At 41.3% G+C, this 25568-nt stretch overlaps 2 protein-coding genes across 9 annotated transcripts in view; one reads left to right on the top strand and one right to left on the bottom strand.

Annotated features, from left to right (window-relative positions):
• Positions 1-25568, top strand: part of nf1a (neurofibromin 1a) — a 267335-nt gene that overhangs the window by 202954 nt on the left and 38813 nt on the right. For all 8 annotated transcript variants that reach the window (XM_050055234.1, XM_050055267.1, XM_050055217.1 and 5 more), the window contains 5 exons: positions 2144-2576; positions 2722-3062; positions 3476-3678; positions 4097-4290; positions 4375-4515. In XM_050055234.1, coding sequence (XP_049911191.1) covers positions 2144-2576; positions 2722-3062; positions 3476-3678; positions 4097-4290; positions 4375-4515 — 1312 coding nt within the window. The remainder of the gene's footprint in view (positions 1-2143; positions 2577-2721; positions 3063-3475; positions 3679-4096; positions 4291-4374; positions 4516-25568) is intronic.
• LOC126397522 (uncharacterized) lies at positions 1413-25051 on the bottom strand. Its single transcript, XM_050056373.1, has 3 exons — positions 23130-25051; positions 1790-1951; positions 1413-1546 (listed from the first exon to the last, which is right to left on the bottom strand). The coding sequence occupies exon 1, from the start codon at positions 24851-24853 to the stop codon at positions 23861-23863; it is 993 nt and encodes a 330-aa protein (XP_049912330.1). The 5' UTR covers positions 24854-25051; the 3' UTR covers positions 1413-1546; positions 1790-1951; positions 23130-23860.

Below are 25568 nucleotides of genomic sequence, written 5' to 3'. Positions count from 1 at the left end.
GCCATTGTAATGCACACCCCTTCAAATAAAGTGTCACCAAATGATGTTGTTCTTAATAATGATAGTAAGAAGAACTACCACACCTTAAATACCTAAGTATTTATCATCTGGCTATTCATTTTTTTTTTTTTTTTCAATGATGCTTCAGTGCTTTTTTTAATAACTACACTCACTAAAGAAGCCAATATTAATAAAGGGATAGTGACTTGAATCATGAATATTGTTTTAAAAATACATTTTAGAGACACTGACACAATGCAAAAATCCATTTATTTTAAACCCGACATTTGAACAGGCTCTGTTTTATTTGCACAAGTGTTATGAAAAACAGAAATATTAGAGAGTCTACAGCACAGGTAAGAGATGACTGATAGCTAAATTGACAGAAGAAATGTTCAACAAAGATTATTTAAGACAACAAAAACTTTTAGCAGACATTGTACCCAAGTTTCTGACCATCATTTTAATATGACTTTGGCAGTACTCGAGCTCCCTGGTGTCATATCTACTAATAGATGTTGGGAACAAAATTAAGCAGTCTTACAGTGAATACTGAATTTGATAAGCAAATGTGTAAGAATAACCAGCATATCATGTTAGATGTTTAAAAGTTATACTTAACTTATTCTTTGCAATTATGTACACCTCATTCTTTTTAAAATAAAAAATATGTTTGAAAATATCTTTGTTGTGTCAGACACAAGAAATTTTTGGTATGGGTACTGTAACTCCAGGCAGAGGTTACTGGGTTTTTAGTTAGATTCTGTGAAGTGCAATAAACTGGAATGAACATGCTAAGTTAAACCAGAAAACATTGGCTGAACTGACTGGTTGCTGTTTGTCTTGAGTGAAGTGTGTGGGGCTGGAGTTTACCTCCTCACACAACAAGAGGCATGTCCTCTAGATCCCTGGGAACCTCCAGACAGGAATCTTTGGAGCACGAGCTCTGCATCTGACTGGCCTTTTCTTCAGAATCAAATGCCATTGCCGTGGCCCCTCTCTCAAGTCCTGCATTTCCCTCTTCCTTTGCCTCTGGTATTTCAGCCTGGCGCTCTTCCTCCATCTTGCTGTCTGATCTTACCTCCTCAAGCATGACACTAGCATCACATGGCCCAACCAGTCCTCTGACTTCAGGCCGGTCAGTGCCCCAGTAGCCTGTACCGCTCACCAAGTCCATGTTGGACCTGGAGGTGCGTGGGGCATAAACACGGCGCTGAATGAGGCAGACCTGGCATGCCAGTACCACGGTGGCAACTAGCAGACAGACAATCAGCCCCCCTGCTGAACCTATAGCAATCAGACCCATCTCTGTGTCGATCAAGCAGTCAGCACGAGTGCCATTGCTCTCTGTGTCAGGTGAGTTTGTGTGGCCAATGGTAGTAAAGCTGGGCTCCACAGCTGGGGCTGAGCTGCCACCTTGATCTTCTGTTTTGTACGAATTTGGCTGCAAGGTTGAAAGGTCTTGGTCTGCATCCGTAGGACAGAACAGCAGCTGGTTGAGCAGAAGAAACAGCCAGAGAGAAGTTCTGGTGCCTTCCATTATGCTCTGAAATTAAGAGCGGAACTGTAGGCTTAGTGCATCACTTAAAACATACACCTAAACTGTTAAAGGTGAATGTAAATTCGCAAAATCACTCAAAGCTCTGATGAAGCCACTACTCAATTTCTTAAATGATGCCTTCGCACAAAATTCAGACCAAAAAGTTGATTTTACAATTAAGTTTGCCCCTTAATGATTTTAAAAGTTTCATTTTTAATGTGAGCGTGATCTTGTATTGACAATACTTACTTGAAGTCTTATGTGGAGGTCTTGGTGGAAGGATGGAGTGAGACACCTGCTGCAGACAGGCTCTTGAGATGCTCTGAACTCACTTCCTGACCCCCTCTCTGGGTCTTTTTCTGCTCTGGTTATTTTGGGGCCTCTCGCTGATACCACACACACTGAAGAGCTCTTACAAGAAAAGACAGACACCAAAAAAATAAGTTTCTCAGAACCCAAATTGCTGTCATTAGTGTCACATATTATGCTTTAAACAGGCTCATTTAGGCAGGCTCATGTACACAACTAACCCCAAACACAACAATGCATTATAAACTGAATTTTAATTTGACCTGGCTAATTTTTTTAATCTCTTTTCCTCAGGTTCAAAACAGGCCAGATCAATGGTGACCTGCTCATCTACCATGTCCTCCTAACTCTCAAACCCTACTACGCTAAACCCTATGAGATTGTAGTAGACTTAACACACGTAGGACCCAGCAATCGCTTCAAAACCGACTTCCTGTCCAAGTGGTTTGTGGTCTTTCCTGGCTTTGCCTACGAGAATGTATCAGCTGTCTATGTCTACAACTGCAACACCTGGGTGAGGGAGTACACTAAGTACCATGAGCGGCTACTGACGGGCCTGAAGGGCAGCAAGCGTCTCCAGTTCATTGACTCTCCAGCTAAGCTGGCAGAGCACATCGAACCTGACCAACAGAAGCTGCCCGCAGCCACACTGACCTTGGAGGAAGACCTTAAAGTGTTTCATAATGCCCTCAAGCTGGCCCATAAAGACACCAAGGTCTCAATAAAGGTGAGGATGCAGCCAGCACATAGCAGTTTGTACTAAGAGGTGCTGAATACCTTATAGACTAAAAGAATTAGATTAGAGAAGGTATGTTCATTAGAGAAATTCAAGCAACCCTTGGGTTTCCTAAGTGTGTTTTCTTGTTGATCAGGTGGGCTCGACGGCAGTTCAGGTGACCTCAGCTGAGCGGACCCGTGTTCTTGGACAGCCCGTCTTCCTCAATGACGTCTACTACGCCTCAGAGATTGAAGAGATTTGCCTGGTGGATGAAAGCCAGTTCACCCTCACCATGGCCAATCAGGGCACACCACTCACATTCATGCATCAGGAGTGTGACGCCATCGTCCAGTCCATCATCCATATCCGGACACGCTGGGAGCTGTCACAGCCTGACTCCATCCCACAGCACACCAAGATCCGACCAAAAGATGTACCTGGCACTCTGCTTAACATTGCCCTGTTGAACCTGGGCAGTTCTGACCCAAGCCTCAGGTCAGTCCCGTTGGGCACTTAACAGTTATTCTGGACCCAGAAAAACACAGTAGCCTCACCAGCTCAATAAGAAAAATGTGAGGCTGCATATGAAAAAGGGGTCTCCATGTATTTGAGACACCAAGGGTTTTCTTCTTGCCAAATAAGTTGTAATTTCTGCTGTGGACACTTCTCAGGGGGAAGAATTAACAATTCAATGTAAAAAGTAAAATCCATATTGTTGTCTAAACTGCAGCAGCACTTGCTTTTGTATCAGGATTGGTAAGTACCAAAATTTGAAATGTGTTTTAGGAAACAACTGTTAAATTACCTTGTGTGGTTTCAGTTCCAACTTAAAACTTGAAAACAGTTTTTTGCACTACTTTTACTGACAGAGTCTAACACCTCTGACTTGTTGTCTATCCCACATCCAGGTCTGCTGCGTACAATCTATTGTGTGCTTTGACCTGCACCTTTAACCTGAAGATAGAGGGCCAGCTGCTGGAGACATCAGGCCTCTGCATCCCCGCCAACAACACCCTCTTCATAGTCTCCATCAGCAAGACTCTGGCTGCCAATGAGCCCCATCTGACACTGGAGTTTCTGGAGGAGTGCATTTCAGGCTTCAGCAAGTCCAGTACGTCTATTTAACACAGCTGCCGGGAGACATACACATGCTCTCACATGCGTGTGTGTGTATCCACCTTATTCCTAGCCCCCATGTTCCCTTGCGGGAATTATGTGCGTGACTTCCGCCGTTGAACCGAAACCGGTAATTTCCAATGGTAACACTGAGTCTGTTAAATGGGATCCTACATTTCCCATGATGCAAGCAATAGCAGCATTTTGTTAGACCGTCTCTGCCAGGTAAATACCCTCGTCTGTCAAACTGCAGATTTGACAAAGCTCCTCCAGAGCCACAGAAGACACTGTACAATGGTTTAAACATGCTGAGTGAGTATTCGTCATTCTGAGTTGATGTGGAAAGGTGGTGTTTTTGCACAGTAAAAGCAATTATGGGAAGTGCATTGATTAGTGTTGGTTTTCCGTTGCAGGTATTGAGCTGAAACATCTCTGCCTGGAGTACATGACACCCTGGCTGCTCAACCTGGTTCGCTTCTGTAAGCACAACGATGATGCCAAGCGTCAGCGTGTCACTGCCATTTTGGATAAACTCATCACCATGACGATCAATGAAAAGCAGATGTATCCCTCTATCCAGGCCAAGATCTGGGGCAGCCTAGGCCAGGTGAGTCTACCACACCAATAGCCTTACAAGTCAAACTGTGTTGTGGATTTGACCTCTACTGTAACTTTCTCACTGTGTCCCCAGATAACAGACCTGCTGGATGTTGTGTTGGACAGCTTTATTAAGACTAGTGCCACGGGAGGCCTGGGCTCCATCAAAGCAGAGGTTATGGCTGATACTGCAGTGGCTCTGGCTTCAGGGAATGTCAAACTGGTCTCCAGCAAGGTGAGCTAATACATTCTGGAATAGTGTCTGCAGAGTTACCTGTGGTCAGCACATATTTTATCATGGACAGATTTTATTGATGAAGTCTGAAGATGTTCGAGGCTGAGAAATAAAGCCAAAGCAGAAGTGCCAAAAACTGCCATTCTTCTAATGGCCACTAGAGGCTGGCTCCAAAGCAGAGTCAATCCCCATAGACCCCCATGTTTAAATGCCCAACCTTACAGCAGAAATAAACATGTTTACAAAAAAAACAGTGTCGGTCTCTATAGCTATTTTCAACATTTATGACAACTGTACAGGGGGTGAATTTTTGTATAGCTCACCCCTTTACATTTTATTAAGGCCCAAAGTTGTGCATATTTAAGGGCAGGGCTGCTTTGAGTGATAGACTGCAAGGCCTCACCACAATCTGTGAGTCAGATCCACTCCTCGCTCCTTTACAGTTCTAGCCTCTTGTCCAAATATGGTCACTTCTGGCTTCAAAAAGCCAAGATGGGGATGGCCGAAATGCCAAACTCGAGGCTTCAAAACAGTAGTTCACAAAACAGTGGGTGATGTCACAGTAGCGACGTCTATTATTTGTACAGTCTATGGGTATTAATGACCTCTACCTTGTCAGAGGAGACTTCACGTCTGTTTTTTTTTTCCACCCAGTGATCTGAGTGTTTGTGAGCAAATACCTCAACCTATCATATATTTATATAATTCAACCTGTTTTGAAAGCCTCTACATGGTGTTACCCCTGTTTATTTGTTTGTAATAATTTCATACTTGTTGCATTGTATTCAGTTGGCCAAATTCAAAAGGTCATCATCCTTGTCAAATAACATCGATAGCAGAGAATCATTCGCAATTAGCGTCCCGCCAACTTTTAACGAATGGAAGCCATATGAAAGTTGGAGGAATGAAGTGGCAATTTGGACCAAAGTCGAGGCCGGTTCTACGCAGGGGCAAGAGGGGGCAATGCCCCCTTAAACAAATGTCTTGCCCCCTCAAATCAAATCCGCCGAAAAAGGCACAAAACAGAAAAGTTTTGTCATCTGTCTCCTAGGGCTAGGCGATATGGCCTAAAAAAAAAAATCTCAGATTTTTTCACAACAAATCCAATTCACGATGTAAATCGATTTTCCAGCTATAATTAAAATCAATTTTCTGAAAAATATTTGCGGCCTGGTAGCATGTACCTGGGCTCCAAAACTTTCAGCATGTGAATAAACCCTGGCTTTTCCACGGGAAATATGGGCACCATATCTCTTGCAAGATACATCGCGACTGCATCAGTGATTGCTTTCCACCAGGTCCCTTTCTCATCATACGGCAGTGTTTCCCCTACCATTATATTGAAGATCAAGTTAGTGCTATTTAATTTTGTTTTCTATATAGCTCCAGATCACAACAGAAGTCATTTAAGGTCACCTTTCCTATATAACAGGTCTATACCCTGTCCTTTTATCAAACTAACTAAAGAGCCTTATGTTATTTATCTTGTTTACACAACGGCATGTCAGTTCTGTCTGTACATGGTGCACGTTTACAATCCTCCTCTGCCGAGCCTGGCCCGAACCTGCAGCACGGCACCGAACACACAGACTATGGAGAGGAGCCTGTGTTGCGTCCAGGCGTTGTCACGTAAATAACAACTTCAAGTACAGGGGAATAGGGATATTTTCGTAGGGAGCAACACCTCTCCCACTCGGCAGCATGCCTCTGTTTGAGGTGCTGCAGTAAATTGGTAGTACTGCTACCTTGGGTTGCAACAGCCTTCAAACACACTTTGCAGCAGGGTGCTGTTTATTCTGTCTGACGCCACAAAACCGAACTCGTTCCCTTTCTTGGGAATGAGTTATTCCCCGCTCGCTGCCATGATGTTTGTGTATCAAGTGCGTGGGGGGGAGGGGGGAGCCCACTGTGAACTACGCGTGCCCAGCGGGGAGCATCAGTGGCGGATGTTAATCAACCTAAACTACAAATTTGAATTAATCAATAAAATCAATTTATTGCCCAGCCCTACTGTCTCCACTCCACTCTGTGCTGTGTGCTGGCTGTGTGTGATCTACTGTCTGCAGTCAGCAGAGACCCTCCCCCCAATAAACACCCAATCACTATTTAGTATGCAAATGAGCCAAGATGCATCGGCGTCAGGTTTCTCAGTCTCAGTGAGGCAGAATGCAGCAGTAAAGTGAAGCTCCATTAAACTCGTCGTAGCGTCTCGTGTCGTAAGATAGTTAATATATAGTTAACAACAAAAAAACAAAAATAAATATAGCAGTGTGAGCCTGTCAGTGCGAACGTTTCTTCAATCACACAAGCACAGTGAGAGATGAGTGCCTGCTGCATACTGAGGACAAATGTCCTGTGTGTGCCAGACCCCTACATAAAGCCCCGCCCAGCCTCTAGTTAGTCAAGTCAAGTCAAGTCAAAATTTATTGTAGCCCAAAATCACAAAAAATGCCTCAATGTGCTTTACATGAAAACACATAAGCAAATTACAAATAACACAACAAATAAAATATATAAAAACAAGTGAAATGACTATGTAGAACAAAATAAACAAACAAAACAAAATGAAAACAAAGCAAAAAAAACAAAAATAACATTGGCACTTGTATATATTAAAAACTAAACATAAATTGATGCGCACAATGACTGAGTAGTAGTAGATAACCATGATGTAGTATGTAAGGACAGAGACTATGTGATGTTAAAGGCAGATGCAAAAAGGTGTGTTTTGAGTTTACTTTTGAAGGAATCGACTGTGTTGGCTTCACGGATTTGAATGGGAAGGCGGTTCCAGAGGAGAGGGGCTCGGTATGAGAAGGCTCTACCACCTTCTGATGATTTATTAATTTTGGGGATGGATAGGAGACCGACATTATGGAATCTTGGAGGCCTGATTGATAAACGTGGAGTAAGTAGAGATGATAAGTAGGATGGTGCAAGTCCGTGTAATATTTTATAAGTTAAAAGCAGAATCTTGAAGTCCGATCTAGTGTGTACAGGGAGCCAGTGTAATGAAATGAGAACAGGGGTGATATGGTAAGATTTTCTGGTTCTGATTAATATCCTGGCAGCAGTATTCTAAATGAGTTGTAGTTTCCTAATGGTTGAATTGGGTAAGCCAGAGAAAAGTGTATTGCAATAATCTAATCGGGATGAGACAAAAGCGTGAACCAGTGTTTCTGCATCAGTCATGGAGAGAATGGGACGAATCCTGACAATATTGCATAGGTGAAAATATGCTGTTTATGTTATATTATTAATATGGTCTTCAAAGGAGAGATTAGGATCGAATAAAATACGGAGATTTCTAACACAGGGGCTTTGTGAAATGATAGTACCAGCTAAGTTTAAGGTGAGATTGCAGAATTTGTTTCTGATGTGCTTTGGACCTACGATTAACATTTCAGTTTTTTCAGTATTTAAGAGAAGGAAGTTTGACGACATCCATTGTTTGATCTCTTGTGTGCACTGTTCTAGGTGGATCAGTTGATGAGAGGTGTCAGGCTTGATGGATATGTAGAGCTGAGTATCATCTGCATAAAATTGGGAACCTAATTTGTATTTATTGATTAATGAACCGAGGGGTAGCATGTAAATAGTAAAGAGAACGGGACCAAGCACAGACCCTTGTGGTACACCATAATTGACCTTTTTGCGTTCTGAAGAGCAGTTATTATGAAAAACAAAGTGAGATCTGTCGGTAAGGTAGGATTTGAACCAGGCGAGAGCAGAGTCGGTGAGTCCTATGTAGTTTTCTAGATGGTGAAGTAGAATATGGTGATCAAGTGTATCAAACGCTGCACTGAGGTCTAGTAGCAGCAATACTGAAGCTGAGTCGGAGTCGGAGGAGAGTAGTAAATCATTGACCACGTTTGTCAGTGCAGTTTCCGTACTATGGAATTTTCTGAAACCGGATTGATGAGGGTCGTATAGATTATTGAAGGAGAGGTGATCAGTGAGTTGTTGGGCTACTGCTTTTTCTAGGATTTTAGAAAGAAAGGGGAGATTTGTAATTGGTCTGTAATAATTGATCACATCAGGGTCCAGGTTATGTTTCTTGAGTAGTGGCCTGATTACGCCTGTTTTGAAAGATGCAGGTACTGTTCCAGTGGTAAGAGAGCTATTAATTATATGTAGTAGTAGTAGTGGGCTAAGAATTGGGAAGAGGTCCTTAATGTACTTAGAGGGAATAGGATCTAGTAGGGAGGTAGTGGGATTGGAGGAGAAAACCAGTTTAGAAAGAGTTTCATTGGAAATTGTCTCGAAGTGAGTGAGTTTGCAAGGTGAAGACAGGTCGTATGAAACCGCCATGTCCTGGGTGGGAGATGGGAGAGAGAGAGGTTATTGCTTTTCTGATGTCAATTTTAGTGGTGAAAAATTCTATGAAATCAGAAGCGGTATGAGGAATATTACATATAGGGGATGGTTTACATGTTAATTTAGCTACAGTGTCAAAGAGAAATTTTGAGTTATTTTTATTATTTTGTATAAGTTCAGAAAAGTAAGCTGTTCTAGTGGCACTAAGAGTGGGTTTATATTCATGAAGGCTGTTTGGCCATTCAAGCCGAAAATTATTTAGCTTGGTTGATCTCCATTTATGCTCGAGCTTTCTGCATTTTTGTTTCATAAGCTGAGTGTTTTGATTGTACCAGGGGGATGGTTTTGGTCAAGCTGAGTGTTTTGATTGTACCAGGGGGATGGTTTTGGTCTTATTTTTCTGTTATAGAGAGGGGCGACGGAGTTAAAAGTATCCAGTAGTGCAAAATTGAAATTTTCCATGAATTCATTTAGGCAACAGGACTGATCCATGGTGGTGATAGTTGATTTGAGTTTCTCGGCAAGTTTATGAACAGTGGATGAGTCGGTGCATCGGGGAGTATAGATTTTAGAGTGGCTAATATGACAATTAGAGATTAATGTAATTTTAAAGGTAAAGAAATAGTGATCTGAAAGGGCAGGTAGGTGTGGTGAGATAGCTAGATCTGTGAAAAAGAGGCCGCGTGTAAGGATCAGGTCAAGTGTGTGACCACAGAAGTGAGTGGGTTCATTGATTTGTCGTGTCAAACCAGTAGAATCGATCAGGTCTAGAAAAGCTGTACTGAGTGGTTCAGATTTATCGTTAATATGGATATTAAAATCTCCCATAATTAAAAAATTATCAGATCGTGTCAGCATGTCACAAAGAAAGGTAGAAAACTCTGATAAAAACTGTGAGTAGGGCTCTGGTGGTCAATATAAAATTGCTATATGAAATGACTATAGCTTGGAATGCATAACAAGTACTTCAAAGGATGTAAAAACGGTGATGTTTCTTGGATTTAACTGAAGAGAACTGGATTTATATAGCAGCAACGCCCCCACCTCTTCTTGATTCACGTGACACTTGTAAGCTTGTGTAATTTGGGGATGATGCCTCATTCAGACTTAGAAAGTCATTTGGTTTTAGCCATGTTTCACAAAGGCCCATTAGATCTATGTTATGGTTATTGATCATGTCTTGAATAAGCAGTGATTTAGAGGACAGTGATCAAATGTTAATAAAGCCTATATTCAAAGTAACACTTTGCAAAGTGGCAGAGGATGAAGAGGAGGAGGGCTTAATGTGGATAATGTTGTGATGATTTATAGCATTGTTACTTTTATGTTTAATATCCCAGTTTTCACTGATTATAACAGGGATATGACTGTTGTAATGAGGTGGGTGAATATCCATATTGCAGGGATGCACAGGGATATGGCAGCTGTCATTGGTGATCTTGTCATCTGAATGAATTAAAACAAGCGATGAGCCAGCAGGATCCTCACTATCCAGATTGGGTAAATTTGGAGTTAAAGTGAGGTTATTAGGATCATGCTGGGATGAAAGTCAAGAGTTAAACGCTATGTGATTATTGAAATTTGACACAAGTGTATTGGTCCATTTCCAGTTTGGGTGTAAATTGTCGGTTTTGTATAAGTCACCCTTAGACCAAAAAGCGTCAAAATTGCTGATAAAACCATAACCTGTTTCTGTACAGAAACTGTTTAACCACTGGTGGAGCCCAAAAAGTTGGCTAAAACGTTCAGATGAGGATGACAAAATGGGAATAGGACTGGAAAAGATGCAGCATTTGCCCAGGCTTTCAATGGTTAATGCGAGTGACTCAATCTCATGCTGGAGTTTGATTGATTGTCTGGTTGTGACGTCATTCGTCCCACAGTGCAACAGTACAGTGTGGACGGAGGGGTGAAGTTCAAGCAGCATGGGTTACAGTTCAATGAAATCTGCGACTCTGCCGCCAGAGAGGCAGTATGTTACAGCGCGGGGGAGTTTCATAAATCTCACGATGGAGTCGCCTAGAATAAGAAGTTCTGCTGTGTCCGTGTATTCAGAGCTGCTGTACATGGAGAGTTTAGGTGGAAGCTGGCGATTTACCGGGCTAACTGTATTAGTCACATTGGCACTGCAGGGGGAGGTGGCTTCGTTATCGGACAGCTGTGTGGAAAGGGGGGCGTTGGCTGCATCAGTAGCTTGTCCTGGAGCATGAGTGGTTTTTACACTGGGGTCAACACTACACTTGGATAGCTGAGCTGAAAGTCTGGGATATTTACTAATGGGAGAGCTATCTCTGGCGTTGGGATTATGCGGAGAGCGGGGTCTTTTCGATGATGCTGTAATTTGTTTGGCTACGGGAGTGTGAGAAATGTGTGGGGAAATTGGGTCGGACTTGTCGGCGGCTTCACGAGGGGCGAAGTGTTTGAAGAGCTGAAGCGGGCCATCTTCTCCACTTGGATCGTAAAGAGGAAGGGAAATTTTCCTCGTGCCCCTCACCACCGATGTCCAGGAGGAGCAATCGGGAGCAGGGGATTCGTTGTCCGGCGATTCCAGACAAGCCAGCCGGGAGGAGAGCTCCGTCTGTCGCTGGAGAAGTTCCATGATAAGAGACTCAATGGATTTCAACTCAATTTTTATCCACCTTATTTTTCACGGAAACACGGAGGCAAAACAGAACGCAGCCAGCTTCCGGTTTTTTGTGCGACACTTCCGGTCCAGCACTCTTACCACTGTGTAAATGGGAATCGCCTTGTTGTTTACCTTGCTGAGTTTAGCTATATATATGTATATATCACATTTTTCACGTCACTATATCACCGTTTAGACTAATCTGATGTTTGTCTATAAACACAATGACTGAACAAACATTAGTATTTTCTCTGTGTGTAATTAATAAGATGGTTATCGTAGATTAGCTGGGCTAACCGTTAGCTGTTAGCCGTGTCTGTAATAACTCACTAAACTCACAAAGTGGCCCGTGAAAAAAATATTTTCTCCAGCGGATGTCTTAGTTACAACATGATTGAGCTAATTGGAGTAGTTTCATGTCGTATCCGACAACGGGAGGCTTTTAACGGATGACGATCCTGATGTTAGCTTTGCTGCTAGTGTTAATGTTAGCTGTCCCTGTCAGCTGCAGCCACTGATGCTTTCTAGACATCGTGATTTCCCAAAACTGAATAAATACCACACATAGCAACACAAAACTGCTTTGCTAGCTCAATCATGTTGTAACGGCTGGATGGTTGATGCGTACATGCTGATTCAGGTGCTATCAGAGCCGATCCGCGCATCACTATGGCTTAATGATCAACTCAGTCAATTAAAACAACCCGTCCTGTGTTAGGAGTGTATGTCGCTGACAGAAAGAAAGAAAGAAAAGGGAAAAAAAGATAGAAAAGCAGCGTACACCTCACATATTTATTTCTCACAGTTGCGCACACGTTTGGCTGGCATGCAGAAGCACCGTCTGTGTGTCGAGGGTGCGAGCCGCAGCTTCAGCTGCTCAGGTAGAGAGGCTGTGTAGCCCGGTGTGTTTTTTCGCTGATTCGGTTCTGCAGGTTCTCTGCTGGTACACTGGAGACGGGGATCAAGCAGTTTGTCTCACTCGGGATAGATTGTGCTTTTTTGGTTCATAGTTTATGATTGACGTGCGATTTATTCGCGTTTAGAGGGAATACATTTCCGTTATAACGGAAACGTGGGCACAGTTAGCTAACGTTATACAAAATACACAGACTAACTAACTAACTGATTGACTAACATAAACAACTGAAAATTGAAAAAAAATATAGCTTGCACCGTTAGCTCCGGTAAGGGAAAGCATGAGGGAAAGTGGCTGACCGGAAGTCACGCACAAAAAAACGGAAGTTGATCACTATTTACTTCCGTGTTTGAAAATAAGGTGGATAGCCTATCTGTGATTGTTGATGACGCAGCCATCATTCGGGAGAAGACTTCAGTCGGATAAACAGAGGTGCTGGAACAGGTAAAGTGATTTATTCTGGTTAATCCTTGAGTGGCGGTAACTGTTCATATAACGTTAGTTCACAGTCAGTGCCAGCAGGGAGATGGGATGTACTGTAGTATGTGGCTCGCAGTCAGGCTGGTGAGGTGAGGTGATCCGGAGACTGAAAGCAAAGAAAACAGAAAAACCTTCGGCAGCAAAGTTGATTGTGTGGCTCCGTTGTTTACTTTGTGGTGGCTGTAGCAGTTTGAAAACAACCACCATATAAGATGTTGTGGTCCACAATCAGGGACGGCAGTAAGGACAGTAAACTGGAAACCAAGAGTGTTTTCCGGAAATAAAACTTACTGGCAACGTGCCCGGTAAAGGGCCCGGTTGTGGTGATCCAGCTCTTATCATTGGTATAGATCGAAAAGTGGCTGAAGGTATGTCATTTGCTGCTCAGCGGCATATACCGATCCCCAGACTGGCATACCGATCCCCAGACTGGTATATACCGATCCCCAGACTGGTATATAGCGAACCCCAGACTGGCATACCGATCCCCAGACTGGTATATACCAATCCCCAGACTGGTAGACAGATTCTCGGAGTGGTATACTGCTATTATGCCGCTGTTATTCCACCGACACACGACGGTATGTGCCGCTTGAGATTGTTATGGCACTGAGAGACTGTTGGATGGGTACCGCCCCCTGATGAATATGCAAATGTAATGCCACTGGGCTGGTTTGACGACAAGTACTGCCGTAAATGTATACATTTTTTTTGTCTTTATTGACAATATACAATATCACGTCTCAGCCTAAAGAAATGATCAAAATGAGTGAACAAATTTAATGATGACTTGTGACACATTCATTTTATAACTGCATCTTAAAATCAACGTTTGCATCCCAGTTGGTGGCCACTGGCATCATATTAACGACATATTCCTCGGGCTCATCAGTGGTATGTCCATGCCTAAAGGCTTATACCGCTGGAAGTGTCCATGCCTAACAGCTTATACCGCTGGAAGAGTAGCGGTATGTCCGTGCCTAAAGGCTTATGCCGCTGGAAGTGTCCATGCCTAACGGCTTATACCGCAGGCATGGAGGGACCTGCATTAGGGTTCATTATCTCAGACTGAGAGAAGTAAATACAGAAAACAAGGATTGAGATGTCAAGAAGGATGATAGAGAAAATGACACAGACATAGAGGAAGGACAGGAGAATGTTGACAATAGCATAGAGGGCACAGAAGAAACAAGAACTGAGGCACAGCAGGGTTTGAGGCAAACGGAGCACTCAAGAGTGACCACTAGGATGCAGAATGAAGCAGAGCAGCACACAAATGACAAAGAGACACGTAGTGATTCAGATCAGGGAACTGATGTCAGTCTGAAAATAGGACAGATGGTGAAATGCAGAGATAGAGACAGAGGTATTCTATACACAGCTTCACTCTTTGGACAGACAGGCAAAGCTACGGATGAATACAAAAACTGGTATAATCTGCTTTACATCGGGCCTACCAATATTGCTGGCACTACAGATTCAGTGGAATAGCGAATCTTCACGACTGCTACTAATGCTAATACTACAGATATTTTTGGAGAAAAAGTGGGGATAAAGAGTTGGAATGATAACATCATCTTTGAGGAAGGTAGGGGTGAGGATGAGGGACAATTCAATTCTATTCATTCTTTATTTCAGACCCAGGGGGATCCATATCACAATAAAAAACAAAACAAAAAAAACAGCAGAGTAAAAATAAGAAAGAAAAATAACACACAAGATACACAAAATACAAAGCCTTCCACAATGTTCAGTGTCTAACATACAGACACGTTCGCCAGTGGTTCCACAGTCTGGAAGAAAATCTGACAGAACTGCGTACAGGGTTAGCCAAAACAGCGATTAAGTCGTTTTCTGACTCAGATGCCCTACACATAAATCCATACATCAGGTTACGTAGAACAGCAGAGCAGGTAGGTACCCCAACACTAACAAACATATGGCTTGCACTTGAGCTTCTTGAAGCTCTCAGCAGCAGCCTCATGCTGTCATTATAAGCCACTGTGAGTTTTCTGATGCTGCCTTGTTTATAACGACACCACAGGTAGAAGTGCATGTCTAACAAATGTGTTTGCACCCACAATAACACATATTGGATGAACACCAAAAGCACAGCTAAATCAGAGCAACAAAAGGACTCAACTTCATGTGCTTCAGAGTCTCCTTTTCCATGGATATAGAATAAATCTACATTTCTGCAGGGTATGGAAATCTTACATGACCTTTACATCAAGCCTCCAGCTGAGGCTGACAAACTAACATTATAGAAGGTCAAGAAGTGTGTTTATACTTTGGCATATGCCTCACTATACTGTTAGAGCAGGGAGAGCAGGAAGAGAAACAGACAGGTGATTCAGCTGGTGTTTTTTAGTGGCACGATCAGGACTGCACTGTCATCCTTGCCTACAGTGTGGATGACTTCATATGGGGGAGCATACAAAGTTTCTCCTCAACAGTAAAACCTCATTGAAGATCTATATTCTAAGTTGGATGTGAGGGACTGTTGCACTCAATAATGAAATCATTTCCTGAAAATGTAATGAAAAATTGCACCTAAAAAAAAAAAGTAATAAAACCCAGTAATGTAATGACTTGACCAATAATAGGATCAAATGTCCTGATTGACATTGTGTTATCACAAAAGAACTGCACTGTAAACTGAAGTGATATCACATATCCAAACCCAAAATACATATTAAAGCTGTTTTGGTGTAAAAACGGGTTGCCATTACTAGAAATCTAGTAATAGTACATAAATACATTCAAACAGTAAAACCAAACTCCTCTCTACCCACTTCCTGCTTGTTGTCACCATCCTGAAACTATTAAAGGAGTTTGGTTGTACTGTTCAAATGTATTTGTTAATGTTAAACATTTATTGGTATTTGTTAGGTTTATAATGAGTGTGTAAACGCCCCTCTGCCCATGCAGGAGTTTATAAGATTGACTCAGGTGAAAAACAACATATAATGGAGACTGATCTGGGCCCCATTTCCCAGAGCCTTCGTAGTGCTATGTGCATCGTAAGTTGTATCTTAAGGTCTCCCTTAAGCTTACAGGCTGTTTCCCAGAGTCTCCTTTGGTCTGAACCACTCGTAATGTCCCTTAGTGATGCGCTCTGTTCATCCTCTCTGCCTTTATTAGGCAAAAATTATGCTTTTTAAATGGACAATTGCAGTAAAATTCACATCTAGACTCCTTGCGCAAATTACACCATTAGTTTAAAATTAACTTCATGAAAAATAATAATGAATATTGAATATTATGAATATATAGGTTTATTTATTCATACATACATTCATTCATTTATTTAATGGAGCTAACTAACTGAGCATATGTTTTTTCTGACGAGGCTACAGGCTGTACCCCACCACTATATAATAATATTAGTAAGAATAATGATAATAATAATACATTTTATTTGTATAGCGCTTTTCAAAACACTCAAAGACACTTAAACAAAAATAAAAACCCCAAAAAACACATATACTGAATATCTGACAGATACTTGACAAATTGATCAAATTGAAGTATAATGAGGCTGGCTGGAAACTAATCGAGTGAGCGGCACCAGCTATATAGGCGATCAAGCACGTCGCCTCTGCTTGCTTCATTGTAGACAAGATTATGGCTGCATTACAGCGTAGCATTAAGCTCAATCAACTGAACCAAAGGTGTCGCCGTCCGGCATTACAGCGTAGCATTAAGCTCAATCAACTGAACCAAAGGTGTCGCCGTCCGCGTAGACATTTGGTTCATGTTAATCATTTTATAAGGGCAAACTTCAGTCCGATAGATGACAGAGACAGTGCCATCCTGTCAAAATACCGGCTGCCACGTGAGGAGATTCTGAATCTGCCTGCACTTGTGTCCCCGTACATTTCCAGAGCTACCAAGTGCAGCTTTGCCCTCAGCCCAGAGGTACAGCTTCTGGCGGCTTTGTGTTTTATGCAGTGGGTAGTTGTTTTGGAGGTGGCACACACACACACACACACACACACACACACACACACACACACACACACACAGAGCAATAAAACATGGATATGCTGCTGCTACAGGTGCCTATTATGTGACAACAGCAGATTTGCAGTCTGTACATTGACAGAAGTGATGCTGGAAAACCTATATGTAAGACAGACACTGGCACTGCAATGAAACACGTTTGCAGTTATTAATGCTTCAATAACAAATGCATTATCGGTGAGCAGCAATCATAGCCTGAGTGTCAGACTGAAGCTCCCAGAACCTTCAGTCTGACATGGCCTCCATTGAAGGCGATTTACAAGGGGGAGGGAATTTGACGTCATTAGTATCCATGCCTTGGGGGTGCCGAAAAAAAGCGAGCATTGCCCATTTAAAATGTCTCCGTCGTCGCGCACGCCCAGCTGCATCGCCGTTAAATCCAGTTTAGCAGCTTCCTTAATTTGGTCCTCCATTAACGCGAGTAGTGGCGAAATACCGCGATAGCATCGTTAATGTGGTCTGTAGGATCTGTAGCGGTCGCCATTGTTGCTATCCTCACCAGTTACCCACCGGCGTACAGCTTGACATCAGCGTGGTGCTGATTGGCTAATCGCTAGACCCCCGGCATTCATTGGTCCGTCCATCGCTTGGACGAGATAAATCGCAAATTCATTGAAGTATGCCAGACCAGTAATGCAAGCCTACTCAGTTGAGTGGGCGGGGTCTATGGTCTGGAACCAGGCTACAGCAATCATGTTTCTCTGCTTCATCATTAATCTCCTTGTTTATAACGGTATGCGCATGTAAGTCATTTTTTAATGTGATATACTTCAGGCGTATTAGGACTGGGATTTTCCTGAAACGGTGCCAAAACGCTCGCCTGGACGGAAATTTAGTTTTAAAGCGCTGATTTTAAAAATGCCTGTGTATGTGTGGACTAGGCTTCAAATAGATGAGCAGATGTTCTGTAAAAGGCATAGCCTCATTTATGATATAATATTTGATGGAGGTAAAATTATTATGGCAATACTTTTTATAGTACAACGTCAGGAAAATGTAATTTTCAAATTTGTACTTAACCTAATCCAAAATAACCACCCTTTGAAACAGGAAATATGATAGCCAATTAATTCATTCATTCTCATTTTTGAAGGTCGTTACATCAAGAACTTTGAATGTTTTGAAATGTTGGAGGGTTCCTTATCGTTGTAATTATGTTTTCGAGTGATCTGTCTGTCCCAGTCTTGTGAGTGTGATGTCTCAGGAACACCTTGAGGGACATTTTATTATTATTATTTAGCACAGTCGTCAAGTTGGACTCAGGGATCAATGAATTAGGTTTTGGTGGTAAAAGGTCCCTGTAACTTCACAAAATTACTGAAGAATTCTTATACCATGTATGACAACATTTCACACGAGTGATGATATTTTATATCTAAAGGTCACAAATTGAGGCCTGAAAGAGATGTGCGCCACTTCCCACTTAGATTGTAGAAATGACGTGTAAGAAGCATCATTAAATGTTTAATGATGCCTCTCACAGGTTTTATATCATTTCATAATAAGAATCAAATGTCACACATTCTGGCATTTCTGTTTTTTCTTTTTTCTTTTTTTTTCTTTTTTTTTTGATGCTGCTGCTGATGTTTCGGCCTTTGGGCCTTGTTTAGGATCAACATTCATATCTTACCTAGTCTCTCAAGAAAAGAAAGGTCTGGCTGGGCCGACTCTCACTTTAAGATTGGAGGAAAAAACGCCCCGGCTGCTTGTATTTCTTTCTACCAATCATAATCGTTCTTGGCGGTGCCACAGCAACGGTGCACTTGGAAAAATATTGCCGGGGGGAAACAGGTTTTGGTGTAACACGCCCACAAAAATATCGCCTACAGGACGCGAACCATGGCAGAAAAATGGCTACATCCCCGCAAGATCAAACACTGCAAAAGTTAGTAAAGGACGTGTTAAAAACTGCAACCGGAGGTGTTAGGGCGGGACTTCAGCGGGTGGCTCGTTCCGCCTAATGAGAGGCTGATCTTTGCAGCGAACTTCCACCCACTCAGACTATATCTTACCTCATGTCTTGAAGAAGGCCCAAAGGCCAAAACCTCAATATCAAAATAAAAGAAATGCATATGTATCCAGGGTGTGCAACATCAAGTCTGCTGCCAGTGATCAGCACCTCGCTATAATTCCAGGTCTGCATTACTTTTATATTTAAATTATTGTCATTTCATGTCACACATTACTTATAAATCCACTTTATCATAAACATCCACTTCAGCAGTGTTTATTTGTGCTTATGAACCATGACTTTTCTTTAAGCACCTATGAGATGAAACTCCAGGTCAGTTTGAGGCCCATCCGAACGTAAATTGGCCATTTGTCACTGACTGTCCATACAGTGCCTTGCAAAAATGTTCACCCCCCTCGGTGTCTGTCCTATTTTATTGCGTTACAACCTGAAATTTAAATAGATTTTTATTTGGATTTTTTTGTAATGAACCTACATAAAATTCGTATAGTTAAATGAAAAAAAGCACTTTTTAAAAAACAATTCTAAAAAATAAAAAACTGAAAAGTGATGTATGCACAGGTATTCACCCCCTTTGCTATGACCCCCCTAAATAAGTCCACATTAAGCCATACACTTCACAGAGCTGGGCTTTATGGACAAGTGGCCAGAAAATTATGGCCCAGGGGTAGAAACTATTGCAGAGTCTGGAGGTGTGTGATTTAATTGACCTGGTGAACTCAAAGATGTTTTTATTTCTTTATTTAAGCATGGCTTTTTTCTGCTCACTCTTTCACAAAACCTGGCCCTGTAGAGTGTATAGCCTGAAGTGGTCTTATGAACAGATCCTCCAGTCTCTGCTGTGGAGCTCTTCAGCTCCTTCAGGGTTATCTTTGTTCTCTTCGTTGTCTCTCTGATTAATGTCCTTCTTGCCTGGTCCTTGAGATTTGGTGGGCAGCCCTCTCATGGCAGGTGTGATTTATTTATTTATTTGGTTTTGTTTTGTTTGTGTTTTTTCTTCATTTTGTAGAAATGGATTAAATGGTGCTTAGTGGCATATTCAAAGTTTGAGAATTTTTTTTTTTTGTTAAGAACCAATCCCTGATCATTACTTCTCCTGAATTTTGTTCCTGACCTGTTTGGAGAGCTCCTTGGTCATTGTGGGTGTATATATACTGAGATCATGTGACACTTAGATTTCACACAGGTGGACTTGATTTAACTAATTATATGACTTTTGAATGTCATTGGTAGCACCAAGTCTTATTTAGGGGCTTCATAGCAAAGGGGGTAAATACGTATGCACGCACCACTTCTTTTTTAAAACAGGTTTTTGTTTTGTTTGTTTTGTTTTGTTTTTTATTTCAAATCGCCAGTTTTGACTAATATGTGTTGGTCAGTTACAAAAATATCCAAGGAAAAACACAGAAGGGGATGAACATTGTACGTGCCTCCTTGAATGTTTGCAGGCTGTTTCCTGACCCAGAGATCAGAGTTCTCTGCGTGAGTTGGGAATTTAAGTCACATATTCACTACATATACTATGCTGGGTCATTGCTCTGTTGTATTTATATTTAATATGTTGTGTTGTTTCTAAATAAAGAGAAGGAAAGTCTAGAATGCAATAAATGCAATTTTACTTTGAAGAGAGACAAGTGCTTAATTGTTTAATATTTTCACACTGGTTGCATTATATTCATTCATCTGCCCAAAACAAATTTCCCATTTGGGACAATAAAGTTTATCTTATCTCATCTAATCTTATTTGGTGAAAAAACTGCCTGATTGAGAGAATTTGTAAGTTTACATGTTATCATGTAGTAAGCTAGTGAAGTAGTTGTCACATTCACTTCAACTTCAGAAGGTTCTCATCTTGTATTCTTAAAAACCACAGCATGTAAATGTTTGGTCCTGTCATCTGCGCTCAGTCTGACATGACACACACACATATACACACTCGTACTTGGTGTAGGATCCTGCTTGACTAAACTTGTAGTTATTCTGCTGATAATGCAAACTGAGGTCAGCCCCCTTTTTGTTTTTGTATCTGCTGCTTTAAATAGTGGCATTTAAAAGGAGCCACAGTAATACTGCCTTGTTAAAATCAACTATTAGAGTGAGCTAACTAGTCTCTGTTTGACTGCATTCATTCCTTCTTTCTGGGACGTAAGTGATTTTCTTCTCATGGCCTCGTGGATGGCTGCACATGACGCATGTCAAAACAACTGTTCCTTTTGTTTGATTAAAAGCATACACCAGCAGTGTCTTGCTTCAGAAAAGTAGCTTTTTTCAGTCTCATTTGCTCCCTGGATGAGCACATCCCAGCTACTGTAAAGGCCACACAAGTTTATCATAAGAGCACAGCAAGGAAACTCAAAGGTGCTCTGTACTGCTACTGCACCTCGAATACTTCTCCTGTACAGAGCGTCCGGTGTGTGCTACCGCCATCAGTCAACGCAATGGCTATACAATTCAATCAGTGTGTGTTGCACTAAAAGGATGGAGTTTCACTACTAGGCATTCTTTAAATGCAGCAGAGAGAGGTAGTTTAAGAAGAAAAGGAACAAGCAGGAACAACATGATATTCTGGTCCTGGACAAAATACACACATGCACTTGGACATAATGCAGTGGAACTGAAGTGCCTCTGACATCATCCTCTGACCCTTTAAAGGTACTCCCAGCAGCTTGAGTTAAAACCAGTTTATCCTTTGGCTCTTTTTTCTTATGTCAAACTACATCGGAATGCTCCATTTACATGTTCAAATCTTAAAACCTTCTTCAGACCCTCTGCAGAGCTTCTCTTTCACATCTCAACTTATTTATTCCACTTAAGTTTGCAGACCACCATTCTGGGCTCCCCAGGCCAGTAGAGTTTGACACGACATTTTAGACAACATAATTGTAACCCTTAAAGCCTCAGTGTGTAAAAATGGTGAGTAACAGTGACATCAGCGGTCAAATTCTAGATTGCAGGGCTCACTCGCGCTCACTCGCTCGCCCCTCCCGTTGGGTAAGTGACGGTGGCCTTGTAGGATAAAAAGCCTTGCGCAGACAACAGAGATCCATCCACTAGTTTTTCGAGTTTTTCAGGAGTAGGCCTGTCTAGCGACGAGGTAAATATTTATTTAGGAATCTAAACCATGTTACGATGTTGTAGCGACCCTGCAGTAAATGTTCTGTTATAATGTCAATGTTCTGTGAGTTAATGGCATGTTTGGGATTGAACGAGTATAGGTAGGGGGGCGGGGTGCAAGTGTGACGGGAATGAGGTCTGTGTGAGTGTGCTTACTGGTGTGTGTATGAGTGAGCTGGAGGAGAGAGCAGGAGTGCACAGTTGGAGTTACAGCTAAGTTCTTGTTTTTTGGTTGTTTTGGTGTAGTTACGGCCAACAGTAACCTGTACTGTTCAGTAATAAACGGTGGTTTGCCAAATAACTGCCTCATCCTTTCCACACGTCCTGGCGGACGCTACAATATGTTATAGCTTACCAGTGACATATAGGTTATCTGTGAGATATATGTTAGGAGTGTTTTATTTCTAAATGTTTTGGTAACATGAGCAAACATTATCACAGTAATGCTAAAAAGCAACACCGATATTCACTCGCGTTTTGTCCCGTCCTCGCTTATCTGATCTTTTTCTTTTATTTGGTGGCATGGTTTCCCTCTTACGGGGCAAAACATATGTGTGGTCCTCCATTTAAAGTGCGACAGAATTATAAAAGTACAAAGCAGGTTCACGCAGAAGCGCCCCGGATTGAGCTTCACCTTCTCTGTCTCCAGTGACGGCAAGTTCTAGGTAAACGCGAAGCGCGTATATCCCTTTCAGCCACTGTATTCAAATATGGCGACGCAAGAGGGCAGCCTCCAGCAGACCGCGCCCTGCCTATGTATATATAGAGAAATCATTCTAAGCCTAGGAGAAAGCTTCCATTTGTATATGAATTGCATTACACTTAAATAGTAGTAATAGTAATATAATACAGTAAATATATATTTATGAAAGCAGTAGTTTATATTTGCTAATAAACAACCACGTAAATTACACATTGTAACTTTAAAATGTTTCTACTATCTCAATGGTACATTTAATTAGAACGATACATTTCCATATCATTAAAGTAAACATAAGTGTTATATTCCATAATATTAATACAGAAGCTGATAATTACTACATTAACATGTTGTATAAATTCTAGCCAAGTGACAAGGTGAATAAATTAATGTAGTTTTTGTTAAAGAATTAGATTCTGTACCACTTTGACACTGATCAGCATTAAATGCAATGACTACTTACTTAATAGTGGAAGAATTCAATCCAAAGCTGTAAATCACTCCTGACTTAGAGTATTCAAAGAGACAAACTCATTCACTCACTATCCATCAGCTGTGTCCTCTGGATCCAAATTCAGTCTGCTACTCAGATAAACAAACACAACATACAGCAGCAGACACAATAGAAAAGCCAGGCCCTGGCTCCTATTATGGCAGGCACCAACACTGCAGTGAATAGTGACCATTGTGAAGCTTGTTGACAAAGAAAAGCCAGTCAGTGTTTAAGTTGAAGTGCTGTTTCCCTCACTGATTTTATGTCCTTTTACTAAAGGGTTGTACTGAATTTATGAAGATCAAATTGAAAAGTGTACATAGCTGTGGGACCATACATGACTTTTATGCTGGTGTTATCCACATTGTAAGTGTCTGATGTCATGACAGGACAGCCTGCAGAGCACAATGCTGCCTTGTCTGCTACTCTTCAATTCTTTGTTAATAATAATAATAATAATAAACTTTATTTATATAGCACCTTTCATACAGGGAGGTGTAGCTCAGAGTGCTTTACAACAAAATAAAAACAGACAAATACAATTTAAAAAAAAAAAAAAAAAAAAAAAAAGACAAGTGCAAATTCTGCACAATGAAACCAAGAACAACATAATATGTAAAAGATAAAAGTAAAACAGCGGAATGCATGGAAGCAGATAAAAAATGTGAAGGATGGGGATAAAAACCAGGGAATAGCGACAGTTAGTTGAAAGCAATGTTGAATAAATAAGTTTTCAATTGTCGTTTGAAAATGTTTGCAGAGCTTGTATCTTTTATATCCTTGGGTAGTGAGTTCCATAATTTTGGTGCATAGTTAAAAAAGGCTGAGCTGCCAATTTTCTTATTAGAGTAGTTTGTATTTAAAAAGCAGGCAGCAGAGGATCTAAGAGGCCGTGAAGGAATATAAAACGACAAAGAATTAATAATGTAGGCTGGTCCCAACCCATTAAGAGCCTTAAAAACAAGTAAAAGCACTTTAAAATCAATCCTAAAAGATACTGGAAGCCAGTGAAGGTTAGCTAAAACTGGGGTGATATGCTCTCTCTTTCTTGTTCTAGTTAACTGCCTGGCCGCAGAGTTCTGAATTAATTGTAATTTGTCAATGGATTGCTTTGGAAGACCGGTGAAGAGAGCATTACAGTAGTCAAGTCTGCTTGAAATGAATGCATGTACCAGTTTTTCGGCATCTTGTTGGGATAGGAATGGTCGCACCTTTGAAATATTTCGTAAGTGAAAAAAAGCTGTTTTGGTCACCTTCTTTATGTGAGATTTAAAATTTAGGTCTGAGTCAAGGATAACACCCAGGCTCGTGACTTCAGATTTAACCTGCACAGCCAAACTGCCAGGTTTGGAAAGAATTATCTCCCGTTTTGCTTGGGGACCAACTAATAAGATTTCGGTTTTGTCACCATCTAATTTAAGAAAATTGGTTTGCATCCACTTGTCTATTGCAGCCAATCCAGATGACAGGTGACAGATGGATTGGTCATCACTTGGGTCTAGTGAAATATATAGTTGGGTGTCATCTGCGTAGCTGTGGAAATTGAGGTTATGTTCTCTGATGACGTCACCTAATGGAAGCATGTACAGTGAAAAAAGCAGAGGACCAAGGCAGCTACTCTGAGCAACACCAAATGGTAATTCATGTATCCCTGATACATTATCTCCCATAGTAACAAAAAACTTTCTTCCCATTATATATGAGCGGAACCAATTTTAAACGCACCCAGAGAGGCCAGCCCAGTTCTCAAGTCAGTCAATAAGAATATTGTGGTCTATGGTGTCAAAGGCAGCACTTATGTCTATTAAGACTAGAATGGAGACCTTGTTAGCATCAGTGCTAGTTGTGAGATCACTGACAACTTTGGTGAGGTCTGTCTCAGTACTGTGATTTGCCCTGAACCCTGACTGAAACTTTTCGAAAATATTATTTTTGTTCAGGAAATAGATAATTTGGTTAAGACAACTCTTTCTAGTATCTTACTGAAGAATGGGAGATTTGATATAGGCCTGTAGTTATTTAAAACATTGGCATCTAGGTTTGTTTTTTTCAGCAGAGGTTTTATAGCTGCAATTTTGAAAGATTCTGGGAAACAGCCGATTTCAAGGGACATGTTAATAATCTTACCGACAGAGTGAAGCATACAGTTGAAACAATTCTTTAAAAGTATGGAGGGGACTGGGTCAAGACAGCACGTTGAAGTCTTACTGTCACCCATGAGCTTATAAAGTTCCTGATCAGAGATAGTGTTATACAAGAGTTGAATAAAAGCTATTTTCTAATTGTTAATAACCATAACTTTCGCCCTTATGTGTAAACTCTTAAGAGAAACTTAACTGGTGCACAGAAGCATACAGCTGTGGGGCGTTAATACTAGTTTCTGTAGTGTTTCAGTGTTGGTCTTCTCTG

The sequence above is a fragment of the Epinephelus moara genome, chromosome 2 (genome assembly GCF_006386435.1).
Source record: "Epinephelus moara isolate mb chromosome 2, YSFRI_EMoa_1.0, whole genome shotgun sequence".
NCBI lineage: Eukaryota > Metazoa > Chordata > Actinopteri > Perciformes > Serranidae > Epinephelus > Epinephelus moara.
This window is presented reverse-complemented; position numbering and strand designations above follow the sequence as displayed.

Coding starts and splice junctions, on each gene's coding strand:
- LOC126397522 (XM_050056373.1), bottom strand. CDS start 24,853: ATGGGAAGAAAGTTTTTTGTTACTATGGGAGATAATGTATCAGGGATA.